The sequence below is a fragment of the Lepus europaeus genome, chromosome 7, assembly GCF_033115175.1.
Source record: "Lepus europaeus isolate LE1 chromosome 7, mLepTim1.pri, whole genome shotgun sequence".
Classification (NCBI taxonomy): domain Eukaryota; kingdom Metazoa; phylum Chordata; class Mammalia; order Lagomorpha; family Leporidae; genus Lepus; species Lepus europaeus.
Genome location: NC_084833.1, coordinates 18,638,768 through 18,657,490, shown reverse-complemented (window position 1 = coordinate 18,657,490; position 18,723 = coordinate 18,638,768). Strand labels below are relative to the sequence as shown.

General features: G+C 44.8%; 1 protein-coding gene and 1 pseudogene across 7 annotated transcripts in view; both read right to left on the bottom strand.

Moving 5' to 3' along the window:
• AMBRA1 (autophagy and beclin 1 regulator 1) overlaps positions 1 to 18,723 on the bottom strand; it is a 226,038-nt gene that overhangs the window by 110,032 nt on the left and 97,283 nt on the right. For all 7 annotated transcript variants that reach the window (XM_062196222.1, XM_062196224.1, XM_062196223.1 and 4 more), the window contains 2 exons: positions 14,255 to 14,335; positions 12,992 to 13,092 (listed from right to left, as the gene is read on the bottom strand). In XM_062196222.1, the coding sequence (XP_062052206.1) occupies positions 12,992 to 13,092; positions 14,255 to 14,335 (182 nt within the window). The remainder of the gene's footprint in view (positions 1 to 12,991; positions 13,093 to 14,254; positions 14,336 to 18,723) is intronic.
• LOC133765018 (U2 spliceosomal RNA) lies at positions 12,096 to 12,192 on the bottom strand (annotated as a pseudogene).

Here is an 18,723-nt window from a genome sequence, read left to right as displayed (position 1 = left end):
CAGGCATCTCTGAAGAATACAGCTACTAGTTTAAGCCAAAAGAATGAAATTGGGGACCAGCGCTATGGCATAGTAGGTAAAGCCACCACCTGCAATGCTGGCATCCCATATGGATGCTGGTTTGAGTTCCAGCTGCTCCACTGTGATCCAGCTTTCTGCTATGGCCTGGGAAAACAGTAGAAGATGTCCCAAGTCCTTGAGCCCCTGCACCCGCGTGAGAGGCCTGGAGGAAGCTCCTAGCTTCAGAAAGGCCCAGCTCTGGCCATTGAGGCCATTTGGGGAGTGGACCAGCAGATGGAAGACTGTTCTCTTGGCTTCTATCTCTGTAACTCTGCCTTTTAAATAAATAAATAAATCTTAAAAAAAAATAAAAAATAAAAAGAATGAAGCTCGGTTTCTCCTGCATGGCTCACAGCTACAGTGGGCTGGGCTTCTGATAAACCTAGGTCTCACCTCCATAGCCGTGTAATAAGAGGCTGTCTTTACAGGATGGAGTATGTGGTTACAGGATTACTATCTGGCTGCGGGGTGACTCTCAATAGCTATCCGAAAGAAATACTCGCTGGGAGTCTCAATACTACAAAAGGTCCCCAGTCACCCAAGGTATCCACCCTGATCTTCCAGCTCAGAGGCACAAGGACCCAGGGGAAGGGCTGGTCTTGTGGATTAGCAGGTGATAAATAAAGGAAATGAACACACACAGGTTGGCTCCACTTTGATAGAGAAGGTGAGAGTTGCTGTCTGCCAGCTCCCATGGCATTTTCAGTAATGGCTAAATGAGACTGTTTGGAATAAATGAGGCTACTTGGGGACATGAAAGGAGGAGAAAGAGAAGCTAATGTGAGCTCTGGATTTTAGAAAGAAGGAAGTAGGGAGTTTTTATGGGTTATTAGGTTCTAGTATTCAAATACACTGCTTACTTAAAAAAAAAAAAGATGGAGTAGCTGTGACATCAAAGAGGCCTGTTCTAAGTCTCTATAGGGCTTTTATAAGATCTCTAATCTTAAAGAAAGTTTGAAATAGAAGTAAAGAAAACTTTTTTAAAGTTTAAAGAAAATGAAATAAAGCTGTTGCTTCCACTGAAAAATATGTGTGCTGAGTTCACAATTTTTTAAAGATTTATTTTATTTATTTGCAAGGCAAAGTAACACAGAAAGAGGCTGAGAGAGAGACAGATTTTCCACCTGCTAGTTCACTCTTCAAATGGCTGCTAAAGCTAAGGCTGAGCCAGGGCAAAGACAGAAGCCAGGAACTCCATCCTGGTCTCCCTCATGGGTCACAGGGGCCCAAGCACTTGAATCATTTTTCCACACTTTCCCAGATGCATTAGCAGGGAGATGGGTTGGAAGCAGAGCAGCCAGGATTCAAACCAGTGCTCCAATATGGGATGCCAGTGGAGCCGTGGTGCCAGCTGTTCCACTTCTGATCCAGCTCTCTGCTATGGCCTAGGAAAGCAGTAGAAGATGGTCACTGGGGGCTTGCCCACAGAAGGTAGTTCTCATGAGAGGGTAAGGTTATTTAAGCCAAGTTGGGCCTTGCTTCTCTCTCTGCTTGCTGGCTCATCTTGTGATAATTCCCTCATTCCCATACATCCACTGCCAACCTCTAGCAGATGTCAGACCAACAGAGCTGCCTGAACTTCCAAACCGTGAGCTGAAATAAATCATTTCCTTCCCAAGAAACTCCTCTCAGGTATTTTGGTTAAAATAGCAAGGCCTGCTTAGGGGGACAGGCACTGCGCTTGCTTCATCTGCACACCACCATATACCTAACACCGTGTCTTTTAATAACACATGCTCAGTAAAGGCTTCCTGAGTCAAAACGGCAGATGTATCAGCTGAGTACTCGCTAGGTGACTATGAACTAATTTATTGCCTCCTCCCCCCTGCCCTGGTTACTGATAGCACCAATCAAGTTTTATATCAGGGACGCACAAGCACAAATACATCTTGGGTTCCTCACGTACACACCTCTCAATGTGGCACTAAGTAATTTCTTCCCATACCTCTGCCTCCATTTCTAGTTTAATGAGTTAATCTAGAGCAGTGGTTGTCAAATTTTAAAGTGTACCAGGATCACTTGGAAGACTTTAAAACAAATTCCTGGGCCCAATAACGAGAATTTCTGACTCAATGGGTCTGGGATAGAACCCAAGAATTTGCATTTGCATCTGTAACAAGTTTCTGAGGTGATGCTGATGCTAATTGTCCAGGAAATATACTTGGAAAACCCATGTTGCCATGGCTACCAAGGAACAAGTACTGGATCTGCTGAACAGATGCTGATTTCATCCGTACAGGTTCTGATGGGGGCAGAGAAACATTTTCCAAATGCAAACTTTGTGATTCCTTTACTTTCCCCACCTTGGGTATCAGCTGCAGAAAACAGTGGACACACTAGATTGTCAAACTATCAAAACAGGGACCCTCACATTACCATCTGTTGGTACTCAAGAACACAATTCCCAGTCTTTTCTACTCACTGACCATAGCAAAGGGAAGAAAGCCTTGCCTGGAACACAGGAAATGTACCACTGGATAAGAAGGCAGCAGTACAGGGAGAGATTAGTAAGGCAGTATTAGTGAGGAGATTGCAAATTCAAACTCACATTGGCCCTGGAAATTTATAATTAGAATCAGATGACAATAATAGCTAACATTTTATTAAACACTTACTATGTGCCCCTGGCACTGTGGCTCACTTGGCTAATCCTCCACCTGTGGCGCCAGCACCCCTGATTCTAGTCCTGGTTGAGGTGCCGGATACTAGTCCCGGTTGCTCCTCTTCCAGTCCAGCTCTCTGCTGTGGCCCGGAAGGGCAGTAGAGGATGGCCCAAGTGCTTGGGTCCCTGCACCCGCATGGGAGGCCGGGAGGAAGCACCCAGCTCCTGGCTTCGGATTGGTGCAATGCCGATTATAATTATAATGGGGAGTAAACCAACAGAAGGAAGAGCTTCTCTCTGTCTCTCTCTCACTGTCTAACTCTGCCTGTTAAAAAATAAAATAGGCCAGCACAGCGGCTCACTAGGCTATCCTCCACCTCCAGCGCCGGCACCCCGGGTTCTAGTCCTGGTTGGGGCACCGAATTCTATGCCGGTTGCTCCTCTTCCAGATCAGCTCTCTGCTGTGGCCCGGGAAGGCAGTGGAGAATGGCCCAAGTGCTTGGGCCCTGAACCCACATGGGAGACCAGGAGGAAGCACCTGGCTTCTGGCTTCGGATTGGCGTGGCACGCTGGCTGCGGCGCGCCGGGCCGTAGTGACCATTTAGGGGGTGAACCAACGGAAAAAGGAAGACCTTTCTCTCTCTCTCTCTCTCTCTCTCTCTCTCTCTCTCTCTCTCTCTTTTTCTCTCTCACTGTCTAACTCTGCCTGTCAAAAATAAATAAATAAAAAATAAAAAAGATTTTAAAATAAAATAAAAAAAAACTTATTATGTGCTAAAAGATACTATTCTACATATTGCACATATATTAACTCTTAATCTTTAAAACATGGGCTAAATGTTCCTGGAGCTCTGGCGCAGCAGGTTAAAGTGCCAGCATCCCATATGGGTGCTAGTTCAAGATCCTGCTGCTCCACTTCTAATCCAGCTTCCTGCTAATATGCCTGAGAAAGCAGTGGGCCTTGGGCCCCTGCACCCATCAGGGAGATCTGCAAGAAGCTCCTGGTTTCTGGCTTCAGATCGGCTCAGCTCCAGCCATTGTGGCCATTTGACACGTGAACCAGCTGTTGGAAAACCTCTCTCTCTGTAACTCTGTGTTTTAAAAATAAATAAAATTAAACAACAACAACAACAACCAAAAAATGGGCTAAGTATTATTATTATGAGCAAAGTGCCATTTTGCAGAGGAAGAAACTAGGCACAAAAAGGTAAACTAAGTTACCCAAGATGACAGAGCTAGGAAGCAGCAGAATAAATACATGAAATACAGACTCTTAAACATTTTCAATCCTGCCACTTGGGCAAACTGTACCTCACATACAGCAGCTGTCCTTCCAATGTGTCACTAAAAAGACGAGTGCGGACACATTCAGAGCTTTATCAAACTGCACCTAAAGGCATAAATCTTGGGTCCAAGCCCAAGTTTGAGCTGCACCTCCCTGAGCCAGTCTATCAGGATTGGCAGTTAAAATCCTGGGGCGGGATAGGGGGCGGGGTAGTGAGTAAAGTGGATAAACCGCCACCAGCAACACCAGCATCCTAAACAGGAGCTGGTTCGAGTCCCAACTGCTCCACTTCCAATCCAGCTCTCTGCTAATGCACATGGGAAAGCAGTGGAAGATGGCCCAAGTGCTTCGGCCCCTGCACCCATGTGGGAGTCCCAGAAGAAGATCCTGGCTCATGGCTTTGGTCTGGCCCATCCCTGGCTGATTCAGCCATCTGGGGAGTGAACCAGCAGATGAAAGATCTCTTTCTCTCTCTGCCTCTTCCCCCAAGCCCCTGCCCCTCTTTAACTGCGCATTTCAAATAAATAAAATAAATCTAAAAATAAGTCTAAAATAAATTAAAAAAATAAAATCTCAGGGGAATTATTACATCTTAGTGGCAGAACCAAAAAAAGAAAAAAAAAAAAAAAAAAAAAAAAAAAAAAACGGGTCACTCTCTGACCAAACTGTAAATGCCCTGAGGGCTAAAATATGTACTGGACAATGCTAAGCATTAAGAAAGTTCTGTGTACATTTCCAAGTGACTATATAGAAAAAATTATGGGATAAAGCAGCAATGGAGGAAGACTATTAGAAACTTTCTGGGAGTTGGGGAATGAGAGAGAGAAGCAGAAAATAATTTAAGTCATACAATAGAAAAGGGATAGGAAAGTTCATTGACAATGCCCAATATTTTCCTCCTTGGAAAATATGAAGAGATATATGCAATTCAGCATAGAATCTGGGGTCCAGGTTCTCTGCACACACCTCTTACTAATGATAAAAGGAGATGTGGTAACAGGATGTGCTAGAGAGAACATGAATGCTCCAGTGACTGGTAGATACCCAACAAGTAGCAGGCCCTGAGTGCTCTCAGGCAGTTGGGAAAGCTGAGTTCTCTGGAAGGAGTGCCACATTTATTTCTCTGTTTCCCAGGCAACCAAACCAGCCCCTTATCACCTTCGCTTTCATCACTGGAGCAGAATGAAAGGTAATTGGGTTAATTATTAAAGCAGCACTACCTAGTACCACCAGCCCTAATTGTTCATTTATCTAGGGTTTATAAACATCATCTTAATTGATGTTGAGTTGGAATGCACTACTCACTTTATTTGCCTGGCTACTGGGTACCAGAAGGATATGGGACAGAGACAGAAAAGAGTCAGCCATGGAGATAAAGGGCCCAACACCGAATTACTGTTCATCTCTGCTCATACTCATTTAATTATCATCATGATGGCCCTCAACTGTATTAATTACTTTACCTCTTTCCCAGACTCCCCAATTTGAGTGACTCAGGAAAGTGGTGAACATCTCAAAAAGGATACTAGTGTTATTAAAGGAGATAACAAGGGCAAAAGACAACCAAAAAATAATGTTAATAAGGAAAAAGAAAATAGATTCCTGTAGAAGGATTGGCTCTGTCTTACCCATCTAGACAACAAACGGAAGGATGCCTGGGACATAAAATATATAAAGCAATAACTTAACACTGTGTAAGCACTGTTGGGTTTGAAATAGTGTAACAATAACAGCACAGGGGAAGGAGAAAGGAGTGGAGCTACAGAGGAACAAAGACTCTCTATCTTACCAGAATTAGTTCTGTATCAATCTGAAGTAAATCTTGCCAAAATATAGTTCAAAAATCAATAACGGAATTTAAAAAGCACATTAGATGATATCTATCTAATACAAGGTCAGTAAAGGAAGAACAAAGAAACTTAATAAGGCATTAGAAAACAAACAGCAAAACAGCAGAAAAATTCAACTGTATTAATAACAGTAAATGTGAATACACTAAAAGAGCCAATCAAAAAGCAGATTTGTTAGGATTGAAAAAAAGATACAGGAGCCAGCGCTGTCAAGCAGTGGGTTAACACTCTGGCCTGGAGCACCAGCAACCCATATGGGTGCCAGTTCAAGACCTGGCTACTCCCTTATGATCCAGCTCTCTGCTATGACCTGGGAAAGCATTAGAAGATGGCCCAAGACCTTGGGCCCCCACATGGAAGACCCAGAAGAAGCTCCTGGCTCCTGGCTTAGGATTGGTCTAGCTCCAGCCATTGCAGCCAGTTGGAGAGTGAACCAGGGGATGGAAGACCTCTCTCTCTCTCTTTCTCTCTGCCTCTCCTCTCTTTGTGTAACTCTGACTTTCAAATAAATAAATCCTTTTTTAAAAAAGATACAAATATACAATTTCTATAAGAAACATACTTTAGATTCAAAGATCTAAAAAGGAGGCAGTGAGCACTAAGCCTAGCAATTAAAATGCCTGCATCCCATATTGGGTGCAATTCCTGACTCTAACTGGGTTTGAGTCCCATCTGTGGCTTTTGACTTCTTGCAAATGCTAACCCTGAAAGGCAGTGGTGCTAGCTCAAGTAACTGGGTTCCTGTCAACCATGTGGAAGACCTGGATTGCATTCTTAGCTCCAGGATTCGGCCCCAGCCCAGTCCCAGCAGTTGTAGGCACTTGGGGAGTTCTCCAGCAGTTAGGAATTCTCTCTTTCTTTCTCTGCTCTCAAATAAATAAAACTTTTAAAAATATAATAAATAGGTTGAAAGCAATCATACAACCAACAACCATAAAAGAGCTGTTGTGGCTGTGGCGATATAAGAAAAAACAGACTGCAGGATAAAATATTACCTGAGACATAGGGATATTTCATAACAATAAAAGGCTTAGGGATTGCATTTTAGCTTAGCGGTTAAGATGCCTGTACCCCATAATGGAGTATCTGAGTTTTATATCCAGCTCCAGCTCCTGACTCCAGTTTCCTGCCTACACAGGCTCTAGGAGTAATGGCTCTTGCTATTCATTTGAGAGACCCAGGCTCCAGGCCCCCACTCCAGCCCCAGCCATTGTGGGCATTTAGGGAGTGAATCAGTGGATGGGAGCTCTGCCTGTCCCTCACAAGAAAAAGAGAGAAGGAGCGAGAGTGAGAGAAAAACAAAAGTGAACAACACATTCCTAAACAACTAATAGATGAAAGAAGAAATCATAAGGAAAACTGTGATGACTGGGCACAAAGCCACTTCTAGCCCAAGACTCAACCAGGCTCCAACGACCTGTGGCTAGGAGCAGGAAAATCCTGACACTTCCCATTGGTTTTAATCACAATAGTAAATTAAGTACATCAGGCTCACATCTGCTGGGAGCAGATGCTCATTAGGATAAAAGTCAAAAAGATTATGCAGGACAGATAACTAATATTGTACATTACCCAGGTCCCTATCCTTTAGAAGTTCTTTTGTTCCGCCTGTAATTACCAGGAGGCTGTCAAATACCAGAGCTTCTTATTTCACTTTTATGAGGCTTCAAACATGCAGAAAAATATTATAAGCTTAAGAACCCTTTGGCAGATACTCCCTACTTGAACTTAAGCAAAAACATGGCACAGAAGACAGAATACAGGTCTTATGATTCAGAGAGACCTGGCTTACAGTTCCAGGTCTGCTTCTCACAGTGTTAGACTGGGCAAGTCATAAAACTTCTCTGAGTCTCAGTTTTCTTCCCTGTAGAATGGAAAAGCTACCACCTACCTCCAGGGTTGTCACAATAAGCAGAAGAGATAATGCATGACAAAGCACCTAGGACACACCCGGCCCAGAGAAGGCATTCACTTCATGGCCTTAATTTCAGTTAGGGTACCCACAGAGGTACAGCTGTCTGCTAAAGAGTCAGCAGAGGGCGCTCCCTAGACTTTCCATGTTTTCCAAAAATACACCTGGTAGAGGTGCAATAGTTTTAAACGTATTCATACATGGGCTGGCATTATGGGATGGTGGGCTAAGCCTCTGCCTGCAGCACCAGAATCCCGTATGGACACCAGTTCGAGTCCCAGCTGCTCCTCTTCCAGCTCCCTGCTGATGGCCTGGGAAAGCAGCAGAAGATGGCCCAAGTGCTTGGGCCATCCCTGAACTGGCATAGGACACCCAGAAGAAGCTCCTGGCTCCTGGCTTCGGATCAGCGCAGCTCCAGCCATTGTGGCCAATTGGGGAGTGAGCCAATGAATGGAAGACCTTTCTCTCTGTCTCTCCCTCTCTCTGTAATGCTACCTCTCAAATAAATCTTTTAAAATAAATAATAAAAATCTTTTAAAATAAATAAACAAATGCATTTATACCTCTTTAATCTAAAAGTCTCAACTTTTCAGCTCTGAAAATATTTCAAATACATTGTATTTATTTCAAGGTTACCATAAGTGGTATATTTACTGCTCAATGTTAAGTTTTTTTAAAAAAGATTTTATTTGGCCAGCGCCGTGGCTCAGTAGGCTAATCCTCCGCCTTGCGGCGCCGGCACACCGGGTTCTAGTCCCGGTCGGGGCACCGATCCTGTCCCGGTTGCCCCTCTTCCAGGCCAGCTCTCTGCTGTGGCCAGGGAGTGCAGTGGAGGATGGCCCAAGTGCTTGGGCCCTGCACCCCATGGGAGACCAGGAGAAGCACCTGGCTCCTGCCATTGGAACAGCACGGTGCGCCGGCTGCAGCGCGCTACCGCGGCGGCCATTGGAGGGTGAACCAACGGCAAAAAGGAAGACCTTTCTCTCTGTCTCTCTCTCACTGTCCACTCTCCCTGTCAAAAAAAAAAAAAAAGATTTTATTTATTTATTTGAAAGGCGGAGTTACAGGGCAGAAGCAGAGAGTCTTCCATCTGTTGGTTCACCCCACAAATGACTGCAATCCAAAGCCAGGAGCCAAGAGCTTCTTCCAGGTCCCCCCCCATGGTGCAGGGACCCAAGCACTTGGGCCATCCTCTACTGTTTTCCCAGGTCATAGCAGAGAGCTGGGTCGCAAGTGGAGCAGCCGAGACACAAACTGGCTCCCATATGGGATGCTGGCACTACAGGTGGTGCCTTAGCCCACTACGCCATAGCGCCGGCCCCTCAATGTAAGTATTCATAGGTGTCCTATATATAGGACAATGGGATCTGATGGGATAAGCACGGGTCCAGCATTTGTGTTGGCCTGTGTAGTTGGATGGCTGAAGGCCATAAGGAGGCCACAGAATTGTGGGGAAGGCACCAAGATAAGGGAGAGGAGGTCAAGATGAACAGACTATCAAAACTACTACTCTGTGGTAGCGTCTGCTTTCTATCATTGCTCTCAGATTCTTGTGGTAAAAAGAGTAGATAGATCTTAATTAAAAAAAAAAAATTTATTTATTTATTTGAAAGGCAGAGAGAGAGAGAGACAGAGAGAGAGAGACGTCTTCCAAACGGTCCCCAAATGGCTGCAACAGCTAGAGCTTGGCCAATCTGAAGCCAGGAGCCAGGAGCTTCTTCCAGGTCTCCCACAGGCAAGGGCCCAAGCACTTGGGCCTTCTTCTATTGCTTTCTCAGGCCATAGCACAGAACTGGGTCAGAAGTGGTGCAGCAAGGACTTGAACCAGCACCCATATGGGATGCTGGTGCTGCAGGCAGTGGCTTTACCCACTATGCCACAGTGCCAGCCCTGATCTTAATTTTTTTTTAATTTTTATTTACTTATTTGAGAGGTAGAGTTACAGAGAGAGGGAGACAAAGAGAAAGAGAAAAGTCTTCCATTTACTAGTTCACTCCCCAAATGGCCACAATGGCTAGAGTTGAGCTGATCTGAAGCCAAGAGCTCCTTTCAGTCTCCCATGTAGGGGCAGGGGCCCAAGCACTTGGTCCATCTTCCACTGTTTTCCCAGGCCATAGCAGAGAGCTGGATTGGAAAAGGAGCAGCAGTGCCCATATGGGATGCTGGTGCCACAGGCAGAAGCTTATTAGCTTACTACATCATAGCACCAGCCCCCAATCTTAATTTTTTACAAATCCATTTTTGTTGATTCTGAATGGCCTCAGTGAGGGACCCTCATTTACCACCATAGTAACAGTCACATTTCCTTAAACTGCAGGTATGGGTTTTGTCCCTCCAAGTCTACAAAACATGCATGCTAAAGCCATTCATCATACAAAGGTTCCACTTCTATTTGGAGCCAAGGACTGAACAGTAAGACTAAGGCAAGGCCAAATAATAGCAAAACTAAGGTATGGTTAACCCCTTTTGAGCTACAAGAAGGCAGGGATCAAGTATATTTATCTTACTCACTCTGGTAACCTACAACGGTGTCTGATACACAACAGCCGCAGAACAAATCTGAACCGAGTGTAATTGTTTTGGGACCACCACAACCTCATTTCAATCATACACTAGAAAATGCCTTTTCAGGAAAACTGGGAGTGCTTACTGCTAAAAGGCCAATTTCTCTTTGAAAGCCATTATTATAGGAACTCAATTACATGATCACAAGTAAGTTTAATAAAAAGCGAAACATCTGTATCCAGGAGGGCTCCAAGGCTTGGCAAAAGGGCTGTTACATAATAAGATTTTCCTCTGCAAGCACCATTGGATCATAAAAAGCTATGTCTAGAACCCACTTAAAACAAAGAAATTGAAACCAATAAGAAAAATCCTGAAGGTCAGCCAAGGTCTTTGGGAGCTCTTTTTCTCTTCTAGATCAAGGTCCTGGAAAGAATGGTATTTTGATTCTTTGGCCTTTAAAACCACTGTGGGAAAGCAGAAGAGCCCTGGAGTCGGCTGCCTGGCTGTTCTGGCTCCTCCACTTCCTAGCCACAGCACTCTGGGCAAGTTCCCTCTGAGCTTCAGTTTCCTCCGCTGTTAATTAGGTAACAGCACCTGCCTCAAAGGATTGCTGCAAGACAGAAATGAAGTATGTGTACAGTACTTAAAACACTCCCTAGTACACAACAAGTGCTCAATAAATGTTAGGCTTCTTTTTGTTGCTGCTATTATTAATACTGGGATTTTTGCAAGAAAAGAAAACCTATGATATAGCTGCCAACATAATCTGGAGGGACATCCAAATATCGACGAATAATAAGGGTTTTGAAAATGGGAAAAACCATTTAATTGTGAATGGACACCATCTGCTAATCTAATTCAAACATGAGGCTACAGGAGTCTCCTAGAGGCATTTTGCATCCTTCAATAGAGAACTTTTCTCAACAGATTTCACAGCTGTGAACAGCTGTCTGCTAGAATAAACTCCTGTAGTCAAAGATATCCATTAGTGAAATTAGGCCATTTGGAGTCAGACCTTTGGATACAAAGTAAAGTAAGGCATAGGAAATGGAGGTAAAGAGATATTGGAGGCAAAGGCAAAAAGGAAAAAACAATGTAACCGTTGTTCCAAAAAAGTTAAATGCCAAGGCACAGGGACTTGCCAGCAGAGGAGCAGAATGCGGTGTGGGGTGCCGGCGGCAGATGTCTAGAACAAAGAAGGGTGGAGAAGTGCTCTGCAGTGCTGCCTGGCAGCAAGTGATTATCTGCCAGTAAGGAGCTTCACGTGCCTTCAGCCAAGCCTCACAGAGTGCCAGGCAAGGAGCGGCCCAAGTTCACAGGATCTGTTTAACTAGGACCAGAGCCCTCCTCCACCACGGCTGTCAGGACACCATGGGACAGTCTGCTCCCCTGCCGGGCCAAGGCCTGTGAGGTCCTAATGCATGGCAGAGAAAACAACTGAGGTTTCTGGGATTTTTAGGCCCCAGTGTTGGGAGGCAAAGCGTGTGGCCTGCCAGCAGTCACAGCAGCTTGGTCAGAAATCTCGAAAAGCAAGCTTACAAGCACTCCTCAGCCTAACAATGCCGCTACCCTACCAGATTCCTCCCAACCTTTTAAACTACCAAATGGCCCAAATTTTGCAAACTAGAAGGCCATTTTAAGATTTTTAATAATGGCTGGTGCTGTGTACAGTGGGTCAAGCCACAGCCTACAGTGCCAGTATCTCACATTGGCACCGATTCGAGTCCCAACTGACCCACTTCCGACCCTGCTCCCTGCTAATGTGCCTGGGACAGCAGCAGAAGATGGCCAAAGTCCCTGGGCCCCTGTACCCACGTGGGAGACCCAAAAGAGGCTACTGGCTCCTGGCTTCAGTCTGGCACAGCCCTAGCTGCTGCGGCCATTAGGTGCAGTGAACCAGCAGATGGAAGATTTCTCTCTATTCAGCTGATAGGAACAGATACTACACTGGATCTTAGCCAAATGGCCAAGAAGCGATCTATCTCTCTTTTTGTAACTCTTTCAAATAAATAAATCTTAAAAAAATTAGAAAAAAAGATTTTTAATGAATGATACACCTAAATGTGGCTTGATTTTTATTCCTTTTATGGTTTCATATACATAAATTTACAAGCTGGCAATGGACGTGGAGGGGTGGGCAAAAGGATAGCGATGGTGAAAGATTATTTGTCACAAAAAAATTGATTTTGGCTTTGTTTCCTTCTCTAGAGACTGTCCAGAAGCAGCAGCATATGCAGGTCTCCCAGCATAAAAACCCTGGTGAAGCTACGTCACCAACACGAAACCGCCTCAGTGGGCTTGCTCAGTCCATGTTCTGCTCAGTGGAGATTTCTGAGCCAGCTCCCTGGGTTTCTCCTTCACCTCCTTAGAAGATTCTGCAGTGCCTGGAAAATCCACATGCTGGCAGTCGCAAAGAGGTGAGGGAGTGTGCACCAAGTTCCTAATTAAATCACAAGATCTGGTGCATGGGTATCTCACCAACGAAAACATGAACAAGACAACTTCATCACTCAGCTACAAGCACAGCTAGATGTAATTGCTGAACTAAAAACCAATTTTTTAAAAGATCTGAAGGAAGCAGAAATGGGCAAGAGAGCCATTTTTCTCAACCCTGCCATTTCTTGCCTTGAAGTAATGAACTTAGTACAGGACCCCCAAACAGAGAATTCAGCCAGATACTAACACATCATCACATCAACACAGGTAAAGGACTAAGAGGCTTTTTTCTGGTTCTCTGCCTCTTCACGTTTGTAAAATCCAGAGAAACATTTCCTTACCTGCCAGGACCCTGTTAACAGAAGAGTGAGTAGCCAAGCCAGGCTGTCCACGTTCATGAAAAATCCCAGCATAAGGCAAGTATTCAGGCAGCAGGAAACGCCTACAAGAAGGAATCACATATGCAAAGATGAGTAATGACTCCAAAAAACAAAGGATATACTATCTACCATCGAAACTCAAGACTAAGGGCAACAGGAGTTTGGCCTAGCAGCTAAGACACCCATATCCAATATTAAAGTGCCTGGGCTCAAGTGCTGACTCCGCTCCTGATTCCAGCTTCCTGCTAGGGAACACCCTGGGAGGCAACAGGTGATGGCTCAAGTACTTGGGTCTCTGCCACCACCCACGTGGGAGACTCTGAATGAATTCCCAGTTCCTGGCTTTATCCTGGCCCAGTTCCAGTTGTCACAGGCATTTGAGGAGTGAACCAGTAAATATGATCTCTCTGCCTCTGAAATAAATATAAATAAACATTTTTTTTTAATTTAAAATATAGGCTATGGGATCCACTAAACCTAAGAATCCATAGAAGCCCAGAAAGGAGTAAAGAATTTCTATGATTATCCTTTCCTGCCCTTTCATCTAAAGTGAAGTGCTCCAAGGCTTCTATTCCTAAATAGGATGTCCCCAATGCCACTTTTCAATCACTTTTTGCTGTGGTTAATCATTTCCTGTCAGGTACAGAGATGGCAAGGCTGGACTATAAACTCATTAGAAAATAATTCCAGATATGCACAATCCAAAGATCAAAAAGTAGGTTTAAAACTGTATCCTAGGCTCTCATGCAGGCTCTCTCTGGAGCAGGCATTTGATGCAGGACTTAAGCTGCCGCTTGGGATGCCCACGACCCACACTGGAGTGCACAGGTTCAAATCTTGGCTCTACACTCCATCCCAGCTTCCTGTTAACAAGCACTCTAGAGCGCAGCAGGTGCTGGTTCAAGTGGATGAATGCCTGCCACCCAGGTGAGAAACCCAGGCACTGCATCTGAGGGAGGGGGAGGGGGGAGGAGAGGAGGAAGGAGAGGGGGAGGGGGAGGGGAGGGGGGAGGGAGGAGGGGAGGGGGGGAGGGAGGAGGGGAGGGAGGAGGGGAGGGAGGAGGGGAGGGAGAAAGGAAACCCAGATGGAGTGCCTGGCTCCAGATTTCGGTCTGGACTAGCATTAGAGGCATGAACCAGTGGATGGAAAACCTCTCTGTCTGCCTTTCAAATGAATAATTTAAAAAAAAAGGCCTCCTCTGGTGCTTATAACCCAATTCTTACCTTGGGACAAAGCGTCCAAGAGAAGGTGCAGACATCCGGGCGTTACGTGGAGCTCGGTGCCTGGATCTATCACCATTGTCCCTAGAGAAAACAAAACAAGATACATAAGAGAGATTCTAAGGCAGATTCACCCATCAGCCCAAATGAAAAGCATCCCTCAAACTAAATTCCAGCACTTTGGAGAGGACCGCACAGAATTAGTCATCTGGCTGCCTGCTAATCTGGTTATACGTTAATAGACTGCACTCTGGAGTGCCTAGACTACAAGTTATAAGCAGTTCAGGAAGGAGGAAGAAGAGGATTTTTTCTCAAATTACTGTAGTCTCTGAACCCTGTAGCATCAGAAATTGAAGCCAAGTTTAGACCTTTGGATCTGGAATGGGGATGAACATACACACACTTCTTTTTCTATACTGAGAGAGGAAAATTTGGCCTTTGGGGATCTTAAAGGAAGAAAAATTCCCCTACCAATTTCATTTTGTAAATGGTTATCTTTAAACAAATCTACTTAGGCCTCCTACATGGAAAAAATCCGTGATCAGTGATAGATGAAAGGAAAAAAAATTAAGAAAAAGTCTCTTTGAAAAGTTAACAATGATGAAGAATATCAAGTGGATGAAGATCTCTCTCCCCACTCTCTGTCACTCTGCCTTTCAATAGTAATAATTGTCCTGTATTAAGTATCTCCTAAGTTTTTTTTTTTTTTTTTAAGATTTATTAGATTTATTTTACTTGTTTGAAAGTCAGAGTTACAGAAAGGGAGGACAGAGAGAGCTCTTCCATCTGCTGGTTTACTCCTCAGATGGCCGCAACAACCAGGGCTGAGCCACACTGAAGCCAGGAGCTTCATCCGGATCTCCCATGTGGGTGGCAAGGGGCCCAAACACTTGGGCCATCTTCCACTGCTTTTCCCAGGCTAATAGCAGGGAGCTGGACTGGAAGTAGAGCAGCTGGGACAGGAACCAGCACCCATATGGGATGCTTGCATTGCAGACAGTGGCTTTACCTGTTATGCCACAATGCTAGTCCCTCTAAGTTCTTTTTTTTTTTTTTTTTTTTTTTGACAGACAGAGTGGACAGTGAGAGAGAGAGACAGAGAGAAAGGTCTTCCTTTGCCGTTGGTTCACCCTCCAATGGCCACTGCGGCCGGTGCACTGTGGCTAGCGCACTGCGCTAATCCAAAGGCAGGTGCCAGGTGCTTCTCCTGGTCTCGCATGGGATGCAGAGCCCAAGCACTTGGGCCATCCTCCACTGCCCTCCCGGGCCATAGCAGAGAGCTGGCCTGGAAGAGGGGCAACCGGGACAGAATTTGGCACCCCGACTGGGACTAGAACCCAGTGTGCCGGCACCGCTAGGCGGAGGATTAGCCTGTTGAGCCGCAGCACTGGCCCCCTCTAAGTTTTAATACAGAGGTTAATAATGCATTACCATTTAATTCTTCTAGCAGGTCTACCAGTTATACTGATTCTATCTTGCAGATACAAAAATTAAAGATCAGGGTGGAATGGGATTTGGTTCAGTAGCTAAGATTCCATTTGGGGTGCCCTCATTCCATCAGAGTGCCTTGGTTCAAATCCTGGCTCTACTTCCAATTCCAGCTTTCTGCTAACATACACCCTGGGAGGCAGCAGACTATGGCTTAAGTATCTGGGTCTTTGCCACATGCATGGAAGACCCAGATTGAGATCTGTGCTCCTGACTTCAGCATGGCCCAGCCTGGGCTGTTGCAAGCATTTGGGGAATGATTCAGCAATAAAAGATTTGTCTGTGAATCTCTGTTTTTCAAAGGAAATGAAAAAAATTTTAAAAATAAAGAAAAGTGATGCTGGCATTGTGGTACAGTGGGTTAAACCACCACTTGCAACACAAACATTCCGTATCGAAGTGCTAGTTCAAGGCTTGGTTGCACTGCTTCTGATCCAACTTCCCGCTAATGTACCTCGAGAAACAGCAGATGATGGCTCAAGTACTTTGGGTCCCTGTTTCCAACATGGGAGACCTGGACCGAGTTCCTGGCTCCTGGCTACAGCTTGGCCTATACCTGGCTGTTGCCCATTTGGGAAGAGAACCAGCAGCTGGACAATCTCTCTCTCTCTCTCTCTTTGCTTTTGAATGCATGAATAAATAAATAAATAAATCTTTAAAAAAGGAAGAAAGGAAAGAGATGAGAAGAGGAGGGAGGGAGGAAACTGTAAGACATGAGAGGCAAATCTCAAGGTCATACAACTGGTAAGTGGTTGAGAAAGGATTCGAGAAAGATCTGACTTTGAGGCCTTGGATCTTTCTGTTGTAGACTCCAGAGCTTCCCACAAGAAACAGGAGAAGAGAGACTTCACATGGCTTAGTTTCCAATGCTTCAAAGAAACAATAAGCCAAAGGGCATTGGCTGGGCAGAGCACTTAATTAGCTGCTTAATGAACTCTGCAACATAGATAAACCTCTGTGAGCTTGATTTGGGACATTGTCTGCGGTTTTCTCTCTTGGATTATCTTCAAATCAAAGAGATAATCTCTAAACTGGCCCTGGGATCAAAGTTTAAGGGAACACTTTGGCTTTTAAGTGGACCAATGGGAGCTGCACAGGCAGGAAATGAAAGCCTATGCACGTTTTTATATCTTGGTAGAAATGGCTTTTACCGTTAATAGAAGTCAATACCAAGGATATTGGAAACTGATCCATTAAAAGTCAGTATTTGATTTTTATTTTCCAAAACAAGAAGGCACACTACTGTTTTAACACATATTCCTTTGACTTGGAACTCTGTAGATAAAAAGAGAGATAAGACTATATAGTGTTGCTGTTGATTTCTCAACAATGTTGCAGTGGATTCGTTTCTGAGAGGAGCAGCGTGGTGGGGGCAAGAGGCATGGCCTTCTCTTTCCACTACAATATAGAAAGTATAAAGAGGATTTAGGAGGAAGAATAAAATCAGGGCCGGTGCTGAGACATCATGGTTAAGCTGCTGCCCGCAACGCCAGAATCCCACATGGGCACCTGCTCCAGCCTTGTCTGCTCTGCTTCCAATCCAGCTCCCTGCTAATGCATCTGGGAAAGCATCCTTGGGCCCCTGCACCCACATGCACATGGGATACCAGATAAAGCTCCTGGTTCCTGGCTTCAGCCTGGCGTAGCCTCAGCTATTGCAGCCATTTGGGGGAGTGACAGCAGATGGAGAATCGATCTCATTCTCTGTAACTCTGCCTTTCAAATAAATAAAATATATCTTAAAAAAGAAGAAGATAAAAAGTTCTTTACTAGCAGAATGAAGTTACTGGGAAGGTGCAAAAACATCTACACAAAGAAATAGCTGAATACTGGGGGCAGATGTTTGGTGTAGCAGTTAAAATGTCACTTAAGGGGCCGGCACTGTGACATAGCGGGTAAGGCTGCTGCCTGCAGTGCTAGCATCCCATATGGGCACCAGTTCGAGTACTGACTGCTCTACTTCCGATCCAGCTCTCTGCTATGGCCTGGGAAAGCAATGGAAGATGTTCCAAGTCCTTGGGCCCCTGTGGGAAGACCTGGAAGAAGCTCCTGGCTTTGGATCAGTGCAGTTCCAGCCATTGTGGCCAATTGGGGAGTGAACTGGCAGATGAAGACCTCTTTCTCTCTGTGTATGTGTCTCTCTCTGCCTCTCCTTCTCTCTCTTTGTAACTCTGACTTTCAAATAAATAAATAAATGTTTAAAAAAGAAAGTCACTTAGTATTCTTGGGTTTGAGTCCTGGCTCCACTTCCAATTTCAGCTTTCTTTTAATGAGCCTCTCAGGAGGCAGCAGTTGATGGCTTAAGTTCTTGGGTTTCTGCTACCCACGTGGGAGGCCAGATGGAGTTCCAGGCTCCTAGCTTTGGTCTGGTCCAGTCCCACTTGTTCTGGGCTGCAAGAGTGAACCAACAGATGAAAGATCTCTGTCTCTCTGCCTTTCAAATAATATGAAAATAATTTTTCTTTAAAAAAGGAAATAGTCGAACAAACAAATGAGGTAGTTCCAAAATTAAACATATTATTATTTTCCAAACATCTGTAGATTCCAGGTATGGTCAGATAAAGTACCAATTCATTTAAAAGTAAAATTCAGTTCCTGGTAGCTTTTCATCACTGTTTATTTTACTGGTCAATAGGTACTAAAAGTACAACTAATTGCTATGGAGAACTTAAAAGGGTCCAAAGAGGGGAAAAATGGAGAAGTGGGGAAGGGTTGAGCCTGCAACAGATTGAATGCTAATCTAGAAAGACACACTACAGGACAAATTCAAATATTTTGTTCTACAGGTATGGGAGAGAACTGGCCTTCCCAGCATCATACTGTGGTGCTGACAATTTGCTCTTGCAAGGTCCAAAGCTCCATCCCCTAAACAACAAACAGTGCTCTCCACGGTGTTGGCAGAACTGAAGAGCAGAGAAGTCACTGCACATTGCTCAAAGATTACATGGAGGGGCCAGCACTGTGGCGCAGTGGGTTAATGCCCT